Source organism: Camelina sativa, chromosome 14 (genome assembly GCF_000633955.1).
Source record: "Camelina sativa cultivar DH55 chromosome 14, Cs, whole genome shotgun sequence".
Lineage (NCBI taxonomy): Eukaryota > Viridiplantae > Streptophyta > Magnoliopsida > Brassicales > Brassicaceae > Camelina > Camelina sativa.
In genome coordinates this window covers 6,434,341-6,450,756 of record NC_025698.1, presented here as the reverse complement: position 1 = coordinate 6,450,756, position 16,416 = coordinate 6,434,341, and the positions used below count along the sequence as shown (strand labels likewise).

The 16,416-nt window shown below is 35.7% G+C and overlaps 4 protein-coding genes and 1 pseudogene across 6 annotated transcripts; 3 read left to right on the top strand and 2 right to left on the bottom strand.

Moving 5' to 3' along the window:
• Positions 1,629-2,857, top strand: LOC104743291 (putative F-box protein At1g12855). Its single transcript, XM_010464389.2, has 2 exons — positions 1,629-1,646; positions 1,920-2,857. The coding sequence occupies exons 1-2, from the start codon at positions 1,629-1,631 to the stop codon at positions 2,850-2,852; spliced, it is 951 nt and encodes a 316-aa protein (XP_010462691.1). The 3' UTR covers positions 2,853-2,857.
• LOC104739998 (serine/threonine protein phosphatase 2A 57 kDa regulatory subunit B' theta isoform-like) lies at positions 2,994-5,524 on the bottom strand. Its single transcript, XM_010460495.2, has 3 exons — positions 5,247-5,524; positions 3,757-4,981; positions 2,994-3,520 (listed from the first exon to the last, which is right to left on the bottom strand). The coding sequence occupies exons 2-3, from the start codon at positions 4,912-4,914 to the stop codon at positions 3,206-3,208; spliced, it is 1,473 nt and encodes a 490-aa protein (XP_010458797.1). The 5' UTR covers positions 4,915-4,981; positions 5,247-5,524; the 3' UTR covers positions 2,994-3,205.
• On the top strand, positions 6,656-9,208 carry LOC104739997 (trihelix transcription factor GT-1). 3 transcript variants are annotated; one of them, XM_010460494.2, is made up of 5 exons: positions 6,656-7,261; positions 7,670-7,708; positions 8,025-8,156; positions 8,413-8,643; positions 8,742-9,208. In XM_010460494.2, exons 1-5 carry the CDS (start codon positions 6,769-6,771, stop codon positions 8,939-8,941), a joined length of 1,095 nt encoding a protein of 364 aa, XP_010458796.1. In that variant the 5' UTR covers positions 6,656-6,768; the 3' UTR covers positions 8,942-9,208. The 3 variants fall into 3 exon arrangements, with proteins under 3 accessions (XP_010458796.1, XP_010458795.1, XP_010458794.1); XM_010460492.2 differs by having other exon boundaries at positions 6,662-7,423; XM_010460493.2 differs by lacking the exon at positions 8,025-8,156 and having other exon boundaries at positions 6,659-7,423.
• LOC104739996 (glyceraldehyde-3-phosphate dehydrogenase GAPC2, cytosolic-like) lies at positions 11,387-13,848 on the top strand. The gene is made up of 11 exons (XM_010460491.1): positions 11,387-11,473; positions 11,576-11,599; positions 11,694-11,794; positions 12,047-12,162; positions 12,261-12,360; positions 12,462-12,608; positions 12,723-12,783; positions 12,892-12,989; positions 13,080-13,222; positions 13,305-13,388; positions 13,482-13,848. Exons 1-11 carry the CDS (start codon positions 11,470-11,472, stop codon positions 13,612-13,614), a joined length of 1,011 nt encoding a protein of 336 aa, XP_010458793.1. The 5' UTR covers positions 11,387-11,469; the 3' UTR covers positions 13,615-13,848.
• LOC104743290 lies at positions 13,661-15,269 on the bottom strand (annotated as a pseudogene).

Here is a 16,416-nt window from a genome sequence, read left to right as displayed (position 1 = left end):
TAGCTAAAAAAAAAAAAAAAAAAAAAAAAAAAACAAATAGTAATAATTTATAAATGGAGTAATGTCTAGCTTGTTAGAAAATTTGTTTAGAAAAAGTGAAAACTCAAAAAAAGATGATGGTTTTACATTGTCAATGGTTAAAATCTTCCAAACCCAATTTATTAGGGAAACCACTTGAGTCGGTATAAATGAGTTTTTCAAAAACAAAACCCATAAAAAAAATTACAAATAATAATAATTAGATTTGTTTAGGAAAAGTGAAAACTCAGAAAAGATTATGGTTTTAACATTGAATTATTATTATTATTATTTTGTCAAAGTGATCAATGGTTAAAATCTTCAAACAAGTATCATGGTGTAGCTTATATAACATCTGGTTTCAATCGCTTTTGTTTTCTTTGGATTGTTGTGGTTTCTCAAATTCTATTTCCGCGCAAGAAACCTAACATTTATTTTCATATATATCAATTAAATTTCAAGTTTTCTTTCCTAATTGTAACTAGAAGCAACCCTAAATAAGCATCCACTAACTCTCGTCCCATCTCTTTCCTTAGCATCTTCTTATCTTCTTACTCAAATTCTCCCATGATATCAGGAGCTCTTGTAAATGGCTTTCCACACTTTCAAAAAACATGTCATCTTTTGTAACACCATCCACCATATTTTGCAAATTGAATTTCATGTCGTCACATTTGCAAGACGCTATCGTCCCAGCCTGGAAGGCTGTCAATCCTTGAGAACCTGCCAGTCTCGAAAATGTGTTAAAGACCTTGAATTTCTCAATGTAATCAACTCCAGGCTCCCATCCACATACCCGAAGAAACTGTATATCTCTATCGGCGTCGAGTTGCCTGACATAGTTCACACAACGCAGAGAGAATGGTTCTTCATTGTTCTCCAACCAACATAGCCAATAGGGACGACAAATATTGTAGTCATAGCCAAACGTCATCTCATGATCAATAGGAACTAGTGTTTTTAGATTTACTATTCTTAGATTATTTTGCTTTTGTGTTTTTAGATTTTACAAAAAAAAAAAAAAAGACAAATAATAATAATTAGAAAATGGGGTCAATAATGTTTATTAAAAAATTTGTTCAGGAAAAGTGAAAACTCAGAAAAGATTATGGTTTTAACATTGAATTATTATTATTATTTTTTTGTCAAAGTGATCAATGGTTAAAATCTTCAAACAAGTAAGTATCATGTTGTAGCTTATATAACATCTGGTTTCAATCGCTTTTGTTTTCTTTGGATTGTTGTGGTTTCTCAAAGTCTATTTCCACGCAAGAAACCTAACATTTACTTTCATATATATTAATTAAATTTCAAGTTTTCTTTCCTAATTGTAACTAGATCTAACGATATATTTTAGTTATTTCATTCTATTTAAATAGCTGAAAATTAACAGTAAAAAATATGACGTGGATACAATGGGAATAACAAAGTCTAAATCTATTTGACATATGTTAAATAAAATCTACTAATAATGTTATGTATTTATTAATATAGATAGATATAATTTATTTCAGTTGTTAATGGAAATATATATATATATATATATATATATATATATATCAAGATGAAGGCATTATATTCAGAGACATCCGTAAAACAAGAAGTCGAGAATGGAGAAAGAGAAGAGAGTGATTGCATCATCATCACACAGATCGGGAAGAAGAAGAAGAAGAAAATATAATAACGATCATGGAGTACTACCATACGACGTCCTAGAAGAAATCCTCTTGAGGCTTCCGGTCGAATCAAACGCTCGATTCAAGGTCGTATCAAAACAATGGAGAACAACTATTGAATCTCGTTATTTCACGGAGAAACACTTGAGGCTCGTCGAACAATCCAAAAATCATCATCCAAAATTCCTATTCGTCTCCAAACATGAACACTATTATGTGTTGAAGACATTGTGCTTGGAATCTGCTTCTCTTCGAGTCTTCAATCTTCTCTACATCACTCAACCACATTTAATCGAAATTTCTGGAAGCTGCAATGGTCTTGTTTGTGTCTATGATAAGTGGGGAGAATCCATATACGTACTCAACCCGACCACAAGGTGGTTCCGACAACTTCCTCAACCTAGGTTTCATATATTTATGCAAAAGGCAACGTACACTCGGGAAACTATCATACACAATATGCCAATCCCTAGACTAGCGTTCGCAAAGGCCACAATGTGTGATTATAAATTGGTGTGGCTATACAATTCTGATATATACAATTCTGACGCCGTGAGGTTAAGCGAAGGATTTACCGAGTGCGAGGTCTTTGATTTTAGGGCAAACGCTTGGAGATACTTGGATTGCACGCCAACCTACAGGATATTTAACGACCAATCACCAGTGTCCACGAACGGATCAGTTTATTGGCTCACAGAACGATACAATGGCGAGACCAAAGTTATAGTTTTTGATCTTCAAACTGAGACTTTTCGATTGCTTCCTAATAATCCAGCTTCTCGTTCACATCCAGACCATATCGACCTGTGCATATTGGATAATCGTTTGTGCATGTCGAAGAGAAAGCGCCGTACAATGATCCAAGAGATTTGGAGCTTACAAGAGACATGGATAAAGATTTATACTATAGATCTTCGATCTTGTTCTTCATCATGGTCTGTATCTGGAAGGGTTTATTCTACTTGGACCCGAAAGCATGTGATTCGGCCATGCACACCGGTGGCGATATTGAAGAACAAGGAGATCCTACTCACACATCGTTATGGTAAAGGTCTGGTGAAGTATGATCCACAAACAAATTCGTACTCTCCAATGCACGATCATCTATTTTTTTATAGAGGTGTTCCTTATTTCCAGAGTTTAATATCTCATATCTAAAACCTTGCTTAATTACTCTCTTTCATGTATTTGGAACCGTAACATTATTCTTATGACTAGCTTTATTACCATGTTACGTAGTTATTATCTATAGGGAGTACGTTTTATATGTTATGAATTAATGTTGTGATCTAGAACACATTAGCAAAGCTTTTAACAAACAAGACCAAAAGAAAAAAAAGAAAGAAAAAATGATCTTACATCTTCGCAATCTCTTCAAAGAAGACGAATCTGAAACTTTTTCTCACTAAGGTTTCTGGAGGAAAAAAAAAACAAACCAAATTTGCCAATGTAGTAAAAACGAGAAAAATACAGAACAAAAAACCTCTCTTTCTACAACTAAAAAAAACATCTTACAATGAACTCTTCTGCTTTTGATTCCCAATTTCTTCCAACCGTTTCCATGTGGCCTCACGCTTTGCTCCAATTTCAGATTCTTTTGATTCATCTTCTCTAAACTTACCAAGACATTCCTTAAACAAGTCTGCATCGACGTCATTAAATATCTTCTGCACGTTCAGCGTTAAGCTATGAACAGCTTGGTTCCAATGCTTCTGAGTGTTTCTTTCCAATGCAGGGAATATGATAGGTAGAATAACTTTACGGTTCTGCATTATTAGATTCTCGATATGATCGTTGTTCCATAAGAACAAAGCTCTTTCTGCAACCTGCAAGCAAATCAAGAACAAAAAAAAGACTCAACCTTTTTGTTCTTTCTTTGTGCTTCTTGTATAAAGACGCAAGCTTTCACTACAACTTCGACAATGAGCACAAAGCTTTTAAGCTATCCAATATCACACATTTCAATCTTATGAAGAACTGTTCCTATCATTCCTCTTTCTCAGAATCAGCAAACTGTAAAATGCAATCTGGAAAATATATGAAAAAGTTATAAACAATTTACCTGAAAATGGAGACTGTTCAAACACCGAGCAACTTGGCGAAACAATGGGACCATACACCGTTGGAATTCAGGTGGCTGAGTAGCTTCTAATACTTCCTCTAGCTCGTTTAAAAACATAACTTCTTTGGAACTATTCGTGACGGGCCAAGACTTGAGTAATCCCCTTATAACTGTATCAGCAAGTTTGCAGTCTTTTTCCACAAACTGTGTGATACAATAAGACAACTGCTGATGATACATTTGTAAGCATTTCGGTTTGTGGAGAGGTATCAAAGCTCGAACCAGAAACACTTTATGCTCATCTTTAAGCGGCAGAGCAAATCCATTGATGATACTTCCCAAAATCTCTAAGAACTCAGCAATCCCATTGTGTTTCTCAGTCTCAAAAACAAACCTATAGAAAATGTTGTTGATTGATTTCCTTATGAAAGGACGATGAACCATGAATTTACCATAGATGCGATGCAGAACGGTTTTGAGACAGTCTCTTTCTCTAGGATCCTCGGAGTCAAATAAATCCAGTAACCTCGAGACAAAAGACTGGTCGATGTACTTCTTAGCCAGCTTTGTATCTGTCTCAGGTGAAGCAATAAGCCTGAGGAGAATCTCATAGACAAGCTGCAAGTGAGGCCAAGCAGGATCCATAGAAGGCTCCTCTTCTTCCAAATCCAAAGCATCAATAACTTTATTCTCACGCGGTTGAGGATTCAAGGTTCTGAAAATGTTAACAGAAACCATTTTAACAGCTTCTTGGATAACAGTTTCGCTAAACTTCCCATTGGGAGAAGCAACGTAATCCACAAGATCAAGCAACGTCTGCCGCTTGATCTCTTTCTCCTTCACGTTCTTTGTAGGATCCGAGAAATCAAACACTAGACAGCACAAGTTGAGTTTTCTCAGACACAAGCTCTGCTTCTCTGCATTAGGAACATCTTTAAAACTAGGCAAAGCTTCATACGGACCGTTGCCTTTCGAATTCCCATCTTTAAAACAAGAATCAGCAGCAGGTTTAACAGCAGGAGCGTTCTTGGCGTGAGAATTACCTGATTTACCTGCTCCATTGTCACTAGCTTTGGAAGTAGAAGCATTCGAAGTCGATGAAGAATGGTTCTTAGAAGAAGACTTCTTAGGAAGCTTACTTATAATCTGTTTCCACATAACTCAGATGGTTCTTCCCAAATTACAAAAAAACAATCCCTTAGAAGAACAAACTCATCAACTCCATCTGAAATCAAAGCAAGATATCCACAAAATAGTTAAATCAAGAACCTGAAATAGCCACTCTCTAAAGAAAAGAAAAATCCAAACTTTAAGAGTCTAATCCTGAAAACAATCGAAATCTGAAAAACCCCAAAATCAAATTTAGAAACATTACATTTACAAACCATAGATCAAAAAAAACAAGATAAAATCACGAAATTAAACCGATTGCACAAATGAAAAAGGTCAACATGAGATATAAAGATGAATTGAGAAAACAACAAACTTACCTAATAAAAAAAGAGAGTCACATTCAAGTTCTTTCCAAAACCTCCTCCTTGGTTGTTGTTTTATTGACTAACTTCAGATAAAATATAAAAAATATTAGACCTTTTTTGGATTTGCTTCAATACGAAATTGTTGTTGTTGTTTCTTTCTTCTTCTTGATTTTTGTTTTCTTTCTTCTTCTTTGTGATTTGTGTCTTCTCGTGATCCAGTTATCTATCATTTCTTTCTTCTCTCCGATGGCTGATCAATCTTTTTTTTCTCAATTCTATTTTATTTTTTATTTTATTTTTTTATTATTCCCTTATTTTATTTTATTTTATTTTATGGGTTTGGTCTGGCCAGCCAGGTCCTCTCACTTGTATTATTATACTTCAAAAATATGCTTTTTAGAAGAAAAAAAAATCCAAACTTTATCGCCGACCGTAACACTATTATATGACGTAGTTTTATGTAATGTAATAAAACCGGTTCAACTGGTTGTGGTTTCCGGTTTGGTTGTTGAGTTTTTTTTTTTTTTTTTTCGATTTAGAGTTTTGTCACTGTTTCGTTTCAAAAAGAGGATGTGTGTGTATCTCATTACTTTGTTTTCCCCCTTTGATGAGGAAGCAAGTTGCCAAGATTTGTCATGTGAATGTTGATGTTTTGGCTTTTATAGTTACTGGTGGATTGGACTAATGGGAAGAAGTGGGGTGCTCCTTTGGTCATAGAACATAAAAGTGTCCTAACGATGTAATCAAATCTCATTCCCTTGCTTGGACTCTCTACTGAAAGAGCAATGCCATTTCGAAATATTGTAGGTAGAGTACGAATTTTCTAGCAAGTTTTGTGTTATGAACTTGAAATTTGTGTTGTTGAAAATGTATTTTGAATTTGATCTTTGAAATATGATAATCATTTTTTTTTTGTCAACCATCGGACAAAACATGCCGACCCATTAGTCTAATCCCTACTTTCGTGATGTGATGGTGTCTTGTGTATTAAAGACTTACCTTTGGGCAATACACTAAGGTCACTACACCATTTTTTTTATTTGAAAAGACGGTTTCATAAAAAAAGATATTAGATTCAAAACAATTCTTTTATTAAAGACATCATTTTTATTAGTTATCAATCACTATAACAGTTCTTTATTTTGTCCAAAAAAAAAAATCAATTACTATAACAGTAACAATTAAATTGATACTTTTGTAATGTTATTTTTTACTAAATCGAATACTGGTTTTGTAAGTTTTCAGTATCTAACTATTGTAATTTTTGGATATAGTTTATCGTTATTTTTGCGTTAAATTTTTTTTTTTAACATTTTATATCACATAAAAGGCCAAATTGTTAGTTATGATTTATGAATAAGTTTCCAAACCCCAATCTTTAGACAAAAAAAAAAACCTAAAATTAAAATACAAAATAAAAAAGCCTATTTGGCTCTCCTCACATAAGTACCAATTTGTGTTCGGGGGCTTGTGTTGTTGACGGTGGTGGGAACAAAGGAACATCATATCCAATTGTCTCTCCGGAGACACAGCAATGTTCATTTCCGACAAGTCTCGTCCGACTGATTACTACGAAGACGATAATCCCAATTCTTCAACCGCCACAACACGCGATATGATGATCGATGTCACCACCACGACCACCACCAGTGAAGCAGTATCAGATCTACAACCTCACCACCACAACAATCACCAAAACCACAATCATCATCACCATCATCGTCATCTGAACCAATCTCAGCAGCAGCCTCAACAGATTCTCCTAGGAGAAAGCAGTGGTGAGGATCACGAAGTGAAAGCTCCGAAGAAAAGAGCAGAGACATGGGTTCAAGACGAGACTCGTAGCTTAATCATGTTCCGTAGAGGTATGGATGGTTTATTCAATACATCCAAATCCAATAAACATCTATGGGAACAGATTTCGTCTAAGATGAGAGAGAAAGGGTTTGATCGATCTCCGACCATGTGTACGGATAAGTGGAGGAATCTATTGAAAGAGTTTAAGAAAGCCAAGTATCATGATAGAGGTAATGGGTCGGCTAAGATGTCTTATTACAAGGAGATTGAAGATATTCTTAGAGAGAGGAGCAAGAAAGTAACAGTTACGACCCAGTTTAATAAGAGCCCTAGTACACCACCACCACCTACAACTGCTAAAGTTGATTCCTTTATGCAATTTAGTGATAAAGGTATAAACTTTGGCTTCCTGATTAGGTTTTGAGGAAATTACAACATTGATTTAGGGTTTGTGTTGATGAGATTCGTATCTGTAGATTAGGTTGAGAAGATAGTAGAATTTTAAAGTAGGTATCTTAATGTGATGTGCATTAATGTTTTAAGGAGATGATGGTTTTGGTAATGAATCTAGTTTTGTGGATTTTGTGCTTTTAGTTTCTTTTGTTTAAGTAGTAAGTGACTTTATGTTTTCGTTGCAGGATTTGATGATACGAGCATTTCTTTTGGATCCGTTGAAGGTACTGACCTATATCACTTTTGTGTGTTTCTTAGACCATTGCCTCTTGAAGTTTGTCTTCTTTTAAGTTGTTGTAAATATCCTCCTTGAGTGAGCAATACAAGAGGTGTTAACTTAATTCTTGAGCATTTGGGACTGGAAACAAAGAGTTCATATGCGAGGGGAAAGTTATCTGTAATTGTGATATCTCTCTCTGTAATTGAAACAAAGAGGTGAACATGACTGCCGTGGGTCTCTCTGTTAGAAGGTTTAGTTTAGTTTCTAGAGGATGTGTGTGTGTGTGTGTGTTTTGATAAATGTTTATATCTATGGTCCAGCTAATGGCAGGCCAGCCTTAAACCTTGAAAGGCGTCTTGATCATGATGGTCATCCACTTGCAATCACTGCAGTCGATGCTGTTGCGGCAAATGGAGTTACTCCTTGGAATTGGAGAGAGAATCCTGGAAATGGCAAGTCTCAGAAAAGCTTAGATAACTTGAGTCTCAAAAGTTTAAGTTTCCAAAAGGCCAAAGATTTTTTTTTCTTTTGAACTTTATGTTCCATTCATGGTGTGACATGTGTAAGAATCATTGTTTTCTAATTCTTGAGAACCAAAATCACTCTCATTTGGAGGTTGCTTCACAACCTATGTTCCCCTGTTTGATTGGTTTTGTCTGTCCCTTTAATACTGATGAAGTCATCTTTATGTTTCATGTTTATAAGCAGGTGGTGATGGTCATGGTCAGCCTTTTGGTGGAAGGGTCATCACAGTGAAATTGGGAGACTATACAAGAAGAATTGGTGTTGATGGTAGCGCTGAAGCAATCAAAGAAGCAATCAGAGCTGCTTTTGGGTTAAGAACTCGGCGGGCTTTTTGGTTAGAAGATGAAGATCAAATTGTTCGCTGTCTTGACCGAGACATGCCTTTAGGGAACTATCTACTCCATCTTGATGATGGTAAGATCAAATTTGCCACCATTAATATCTTTTGGATTGTGTGTTATGACCCTGAATACAGTTTACTGAATTCTTGATATGCAAAACCCATCTTGCAGGACTGGCCATTAGGGTATGCCATTATGATGAATCCAACCAGTTACCAGTCCATTCAGAAGAGAAAATCTTCTACACGGAAGAAGATTACCGCGATTTTCTGGCTCGACGGGGATGGACATGCCTGCAAGTTGATGGTTTTAGGAATATAGAAAACATGGATGATCTTCAACCTGGTGCCGTGTACCGAGGAGTGAGGTGAGAGTACGGGATCACAGAACATCTTCTCCAAATTCATCAACAGCTTCTCTAATCAGAAAACAGTCCCCTGTGAATATAAGCTCATTCCTTTTGTACATTTCCTCCTTCTCTCCCCTGAGAAGAACAAAGAATGTATTTGTTCAAATATGTATGACACCCACTTGCATTTACCGTACAGACCAATAAGACTTTTTTTGTGGTCTGTTGCGTTTGTAAGAACAGAGCATAAGAGAAAAGTGAATAAAGGATTCACATGTCATTCAGACAAGACCGAGTGTGTGGTGTTTACTCTTCATTTCATTCGTCGTTCTTTTTAAGAAACGGGTTTGGACGACCTTGTAAAACTGCACAGACTATGAAACTTTCTGAACTTCTACTACTGAGAAAAGGTAATGTGTGATTCGACGAAACTTTGTTTTTCGATTCGAAGAAAAGATAATGTGTGATGCTGGACGTTCATGTATTTATAAGCAGAAAAGGTTCTTTATATGTTTGACCAAAAAAAAAAAAAAAAAAGGTTCTTTATATAATAAAAAAGGAAAGTTTTGATTGTTTAGTTTCCTTTTGCCGACGAGTTCTGTTGTTTCCTTTTTTCCAACAAGGTTTAGGGTTTTTCCTATTTACTGTTACAACACTCATGTTTTTTTTTTTTTTGGTAAAAAACACTCATGTTTTTGCTTGGCTTATTGCGTACAAACAATTTAATCACGGTGAGAGTACGATGAGTTTTTCTATAAGGTGAATACTCTAACACATTAAGGCGATTAAGAAAGATGTCTGATGTTTATTACTTGCTAATGTGCACGAAATAGCTAAGGGCTAAGAAGAAAGAAACAGATGATCCTGAACCAGAACCAATCCACAAGAAACTGTTAAAATGTTTTTTAATTATGAATTTTCAAATCATGGTCTCCTTATCACTTTCCTCCCTTCAACCTCGGAAGTAGAAAGCAGAATGATAGCTTAAGCATCACAAACATCCAAATGTCTAAAGAACTATAATTCATTGAGTTAATTGAGAATCAAGACAGCATAAACACCTCAAGCATAGAAGTAAAAGAGTATATATTATCTAAACTGAGTTAATTGAAATACTTTTTGCATAAATAAACCAACTTATCAAGATCCAAACCATCACGTAAGTGGACGACTAACATTGGTTGTAAGCAGATATTCATGGATAAGAAGATTCCATTCGTCAAAGTTCGTATCAAATAATTATTTTTGTCGAGAGGGTTTCCACTGCGTCAATAATTACACATCTTTCTCTCTAAGAATCGAATTTTATGAACATATACTTTGATAATGATATATTTTGGTTCTTTTCTCTTTACGACTGCTTAGAACATTGTGAATTTGTGAATAATGACACTTCAAAATTCAAAGGGATAAGATCCGGACAGTAATAATAGCGAATTTTAGGAATAACATATGAAAGTTCCACTACAAATAAATTTTGAAGATCATTCAACTTATCATTGGAAGAGTAACTGACACTAGTGACTAGACGGGTCAATTACTTGGATATGATCACGAGTTATTATTATAAGGGAGATCACAAACTTCAGTCTATGATAGATTCTAGTTAATTAATGGAAATAAAGATCCATATGAATACCAAAACAAGTAGTTTATATGCATTCACCAAACACAAAACGAAATGAAAAGAAAAGAGAGACAAATATAAGAGGAGGAGAAGAAGTAGACTTTTGGCAAAAGCCAAGAGTCATACCTATTTTTATTAGGCTCTACCTATTACATAAGGTGTGATGTTTTCTTTCTTGCTGTCACATTCATCTGACCTACCAAAGCTCTCAAAGTGGAGCATCTATGTGTCTCGGGTATCAAGTCACGATCGATTAGATAAATATTGAACACCATATATGTTGTATGAAATTAATAATATTTCGATAGAGTAAGCAAAAAAAAGAGTATTCTGATAAAGACATCTAGAAGAAGCTTCAGATAAAATAGTAGTATAGTGATATGCATGCCTTTTGTTGAAAACAAAACACTAGTGTTTAAAAGTTAAAATGTTCACCTTGGTTATTCAAATACAAAAGTGTCAATACAAAAGGTTATCAAATTAACCAAAACAAAAGAATTTAGCTTTAAGTAAAAAATAACAAGTCATTTATTTTGGGCGTGCTTGCATACGTGGCATAGGTTCATTGGCTGTCGAAAAGAATATTTTCAGAACGGCCTGGCCTGGCCCGGCCCATAGCAACTGAGCATAAACCTCGAATATTCTCACAACCGGCGCGTCCTGTCATTAGTTTCCCCAAATCCGTTTTAACTACTATAAACGGTGGGTATAAACAGTGGCAAAAGATGGTAAATAACGAAAAAAGTAAAGTGCAATCTTGTAATAATGAATACTGAATCTAATCTTTAACCTTTTCTCCCAAGATAAAAAAATCTCAGCCACTCGATCATATTAATTCATCACGGTCTTTAAATAACCCTAAAAGCCTCACCAAACCCAAACCCCACACTCACTTATTTTCTCTCTCGATCTCAATTTCAGTAATGGGTGAGCTTCTCGCTCCTTATTGATCTGCGTTTCTTTCTTCGATTTATCGTTTTCTTCGTTGATACTTTTTCGAATCTGATCGTGTTTGATTTTTTTTTGTAGCTAAGATTAAGATCGGAATCAACGGTGAGTTGTTTTTTTTTTTTTCTAAATCGTGTTTACATATGTTTATTTTTGATTTGGATCTGTGTGGAGTCTGAGTTTTTGATCGTTCGTGAAGGTTTCGGAAGAATCGGTCGTTTGGTTGCTAGAGTTGTTCTCCAGAGGGATGATGTTGAGCTCGTTGCTGTTAACGATCCTTTCATCACCACCGAGTACATGGTTCGTTCGTTTCTCTCTTTCCCTTTAGATCTGGATTGATGTTAGTATTTCGTTTTTGATCTTGTATACGACGCGAATTGGTATAGATTTATCTGAATTGGACGATCGAATCAAATTCAATATTCTGGTAGTATACATGGTAGATCTGAAAACTGGTTTGATGTATCCTTCTTCTGTGCAAGTTCAACTGTGTGACTTAGTTTCGATAAGTTCGAGGATGACACGTTTCTAATGATATCGAATTTGTTGCAGACATACATGTTCAAGTATGACAGTGTTCACGGTCAGTGGAAGCACCATGAACTTAAGGTCAAGGATGACAAAACTCTTCTCTTTGGTGAGAAGCCAGTCACTGTTTTCGGCATCAGGTAACTTAAATCTTTTTTTTTTATATTCCTGTATATATCTGTTTTAGTATTGAGGCTTGTGATAATTCTGATTTGGTGATGTGTTTTTTTTTCTCAAGGAACCCTGAGGAGATCCCATGGGGTGAGGCTGGTGCTGACTTTGTTGTTGAGTCTACTGGTGTCTTCACTGACAAGGACAAGGCTGCTGCTCACTTGAAGGTTTGTCTTTGGGGATTTTTGTTTATCATTATATTAGATAAGATTCGAGCACTTGCTTATAAAGATCTGAAATAATAATCATATTGTTCAATTTCATTCAGGGTGGTGCCAAGAAGGTTGTCATCTCTGCCCCAAGCAAAGATGCTCCCATGTTTGTTGTCGGTGTCAACGAGCATGAGTACAAGTCTGATCTTGACATTGTTTCCAACGCTAGTTGCACCACTAACTGCCTTGCTCCTCTTGCCAAGGTCAGCTTTTTCTCCTTTACTCTGTGAACTTGTGAAATATGTTTTGACTTGAGAATTTTTATTGTTGATTCATGCCTCTCAGTGTATTGAAATTCGCAATTTTGTTTTGTGTAGGTTATCAACGACAGGTTTGGAATTGTTGAGGGACTCATGACCACTGTCCACTCTATCACTGGTATGGATATGTGTACTTTTTCCATTAGATTGACTCTTGTAAATGTATTGCCGTGTACTGTAACTCAAGACTCGATAATAATAACTTTTCTGCATTGGTTAATCTCAGCTACTCAGAAGACTGTTGATGGTCCATCGATGAAGGACTGGAGAGGTGGAAGAGCTGCTTCCTTCAACATTATTCCTAGCAGCACTGGTGCCGCCAAGGTAAAATTTCATCTCATGCTCTTACGTAGAGTTTGTGTTTTTGTTAAATTTGACTGAGGAATTCTAATTTGTATTGTGGTTGTTGATTAGGCTGTTGGAAAAGTGTTGCCATCCCTCAATGGAAAATTGACCGGAATGTCTTTCCGTGTTCCAACCGTTGATGTCTCAGTTGTTGATCTCACTGTTAGACTTGAGAAAGCTGCAACATACGACGAAATCAAGAAGGCCATCAAGTAAAAACCCTTAACCCTCGCTCTTAACCACATTATAGAAGATACTCATCTCCTTACTATGATTCTGGTTAAATATTTTCAGGGAAGAATCTGAAGGCAAAATGAAGGGAATTTTGGGATACACCGAGGATGATGTTGTGTCTACTGACTTTGTCGGTGACAACAGGTAAAAATAAATGATCCATCTACAGATTGATACAGTTTCCGGGTCTTATTAATTGCGAGAGCAAGAAATTTAATGTTTGGTTTGTGCGTGTAGGTCAAGCATATTCGATGCCAAGGCAGGAATTGCATTGAGCGACAAGTTTGTGAAGTTGGTGTCATGGTACGACAACGAGTGGGGCTACAGTTCTCGTGTCGTTGACCTTATCGTTCACATGTCAAAAGCCTAAGTTGACGCCAGAGAAGAGATTGTGTGTGTTTGGGTCCTCGTTTCTGAATAAAAATGGGAAAGAAAAAAAAACACTCTTAGAGTTTCGTTTTAATGTTCCTAAGTTTTTTCACTGATTTCATGCGCAGTCATGAGAGTTTGTAGCATCTTTTTGCTTTCTCTTTGCTTTTTTAACCAAATGGGTTTCTTCACTGAAACTATTGTTCTGGTTATTATGTTAGTTTGAGTTTAGCTATGGTTTATCTCAAGTCACACTTGCAACTGCAATCTCAACATGGCTAATCCACATCTAAATCGGGATATTCTTGTCCCATTTATTGTTGATCGACAAATCACGCGAGTTACAAAGCGAAAAATATAAGCATCAAAAGGCTTTCAACTCACAAGTTTGACAATGAAAAGTTGAAAACAATTTCAACCATTTGCGCTGCAACTAATTAACCTCTGAAGGTATTTTTATTGGATAAAAGAAACAAAAACCACAGACACACATCACTCATGTTACCATCAAAGTAACAATAACAATGTAACTTATTATTATTAAGTAATGCATAAACCACACATAATTCTAGAATTTCAAACCGGAACCTTTGAGTTTCTCCTCGATGATCAAATCAATTTTTTGCTCCATATCAGGAGTCATATAACTCTTCCAGCCACCGACTTCTCCTTTACGGAAATAAGTCTTGAAATCTACTCCATCCAACGCTCCGGTTTTGTTGATCTCCAAACTGCTTAGTTTTCTTAGAGAGCAAAGTTCCAAGATCTTGTCTAGAGATCCGCTATCTTCCTCTTCCTTAGTGAATGGAACATCCAAGATATCTGCAAGTCTCTTGACCTGAGTACGAGGCTCCGCTTTCAACTCCTCGTACATCATGAAACGAACATGCTTGGGATCTTCCAAGCTGGCTCTCCAATAGATCAGTGCATGGTCCCAAAAGGGACCGTATAGGGTAACTCCGTTGCAGAATGACTCAAACATAGCCTCGAAAGAGTAATCCTCCTCTCGAATGATCTTCTCGGTTTGGCTAAAATCGTTCTATTCTACTCCCTTGTTGGCATTGAGGAAATGCCAAAGAGACACCAACACGTCTTTAATTCACGTTCCTGCACACGTACACGATCTTGCAAGGAGACTCATTCAAGGGTTCTTGAATCGCATGCAACGACATGTGAGTTGAGAACATTCTCGGAGATGATGACAATGATAAGAACTTGGTCAAGTCCGGTTTTGAGCTTTTGAGATACAGATCGAGCTCGAGATACGGCACTACCTCATGAGGATTGTGAGATAGCATAGGATGATGATCATCATTCGAAGGGTGTTTTGATCGTTGAACGAGGGCAAATGTGAGTGCCTTGAGCCAAGTCGTGCCTGATTTGGGGAAAAGAAGCAACAATTATGTCGGTTTCTTGTGGCTTAAAACCAGAGTGGAGATTTGGGATGGATTGGAGAATGTTTTCGTAGTACCAATGTCCTTCGTACTTGAACAGCTTGTTCCCAAGGTAATCTATCTCCCAAGGAAGTGAAGAGGTCCAAGTTTTGGTTTTCTTCTTTTTCCCTCAAGTTCATTGGAATATCTTTCTCATCCATTTTTTTTTGTTGTTGTTGTTTGTTTGTTTTGCTTCGTATGTTCTGATATATTGTAACCACAAAGTCGCACTTTCAGTTTTTCTTTAAAAAAACATTTTGTTGACTTACTGAATGTATTCCAGCGTGTTAATAAAATAACGTTGTATAGTTGAGATTTGAGAATGCATGAATTCTTTATTTTTTTTTTCCTTTATTCTTAATAAATGTCCTTGGTTTTAGCCCAAAATGAAAAACAAAGACTTAATATTAAAAGCCTTTTAAATTATGGTATACTTGCCATAATTTATGCAAATTAAATTTTTAAGTTGGGCTTTTTGGGGATCTTGCTTCTACATTATCACTGTGCTGATGATATAGATAGACAATGGCTGTGAATGGAGGGCATGCTATGTGGTGGCGTTAACCACTATTGTGTATTGTCTCGTTTTCGAAGAGCAGTAAAAAACATCATTTTCGTAATAAAAAAAATATATGTAAATAGTCTTATTTTTCATTGTACAAAACTGTTAAAAATAAGATTGAAAGCGCGTATACAAAACCATGTATCAAATCCTATATCTAAATTCATTCATAAATGTGAAAAAAAATCAATATTATTCAGTGAAAATTGAAAAAAGTATATATATGAGACTTTTTGTGGGAAAAAGGTATATATATATATATGAGACATATTAATTTTCTTTTTGTTAAGTGAACAACAAAAACGTAAATGCAGTCTTTTACTAAAATGAAATTACGCTGCATCATTGACCTTATTATATATGCATAGAACAAAGTAATCATGTTATACAACATTGGACTTTTCTAACAAATATGAACCAGTCATGTCTCTAATAAATACTGTATAGACGTATACATATTGTAGTCCATTGTGTATCATTGTAAACATGGACAATTTACCTACGAACACGGATTTTTTTTTTTTCTAGCTATAAACGAACATGGAGTCTTATAAACATTGAGTGAGAACGTTATGTATTTGATGCTAAGGCTAGGATTGCATTGAGCGACAAGTTTGTGAAGTTTGGTGTCATGGTACGCTCGACAATGGGTGGGATTACAATTCTCGTGCTGTTGATCTTATCGTTCACATGTCAAAGGCCTATAAGTTGACACCAGAGATATGCATCGATAAAGTTGGTGAGTTGGGTCGTTTCTGAATTTTTTTTATAAAAAAAAAAAAAAAAAAAAAAAAAAAAAAAAAAAAAA

Coding starts and splice junctions, on each gene's coding strand:
- LOC104739996 (XM_010460491.1), top strand. Junction 12,784..12,891: donor CACTGTCCACTCTATCACTG/GTATGGATATGT, acceptor GGTTAATCTCAG/CTACTCAGAAGACTGTTGAT. Junction 13,389..13,481: donor GACTTTGTCGGTGACAACAG/GTAAAAATAAAT, acceptor TTGTGCGTGTAG/GTCAAGCATATTCGATGCCA.
- LOC104739997 (XM_010460492.2), top strand. CDS start 6,769: ATGTTCATTTCCGACAAGTCTCGTCCGACTGATTACTACGAAGACGAT. Junction 7,709..8,024: donor TTCTTTTGGATCCGTTGAAG/GTACTGACCTAT, acceptor TCTATGGTCCAG/CTAATGGCAGGCCAGCCTTA. Junction 8,157..8,412: donor GAGAGAGAATCCTGGAAATG/GCAAGTCTCAGA, acceptor GTTTATAAGCAG/GTGGTGATGGTCATGGTCAG.
- LOC104739998 (XM_010460495.2), bottom strand. CDS start 4,914: ATGTGGAAACAGATTATAAGTAAGCTTCCTAAGAAGTCTTCTTCTAAG. Junction 3,521..3,756: donor TGAACAGTCTCCATTTTCAG/GTAAATTGTTTA, acceptor ATTTGCTTGCAG/GTTGCAGAAAGAGCTTTGTT.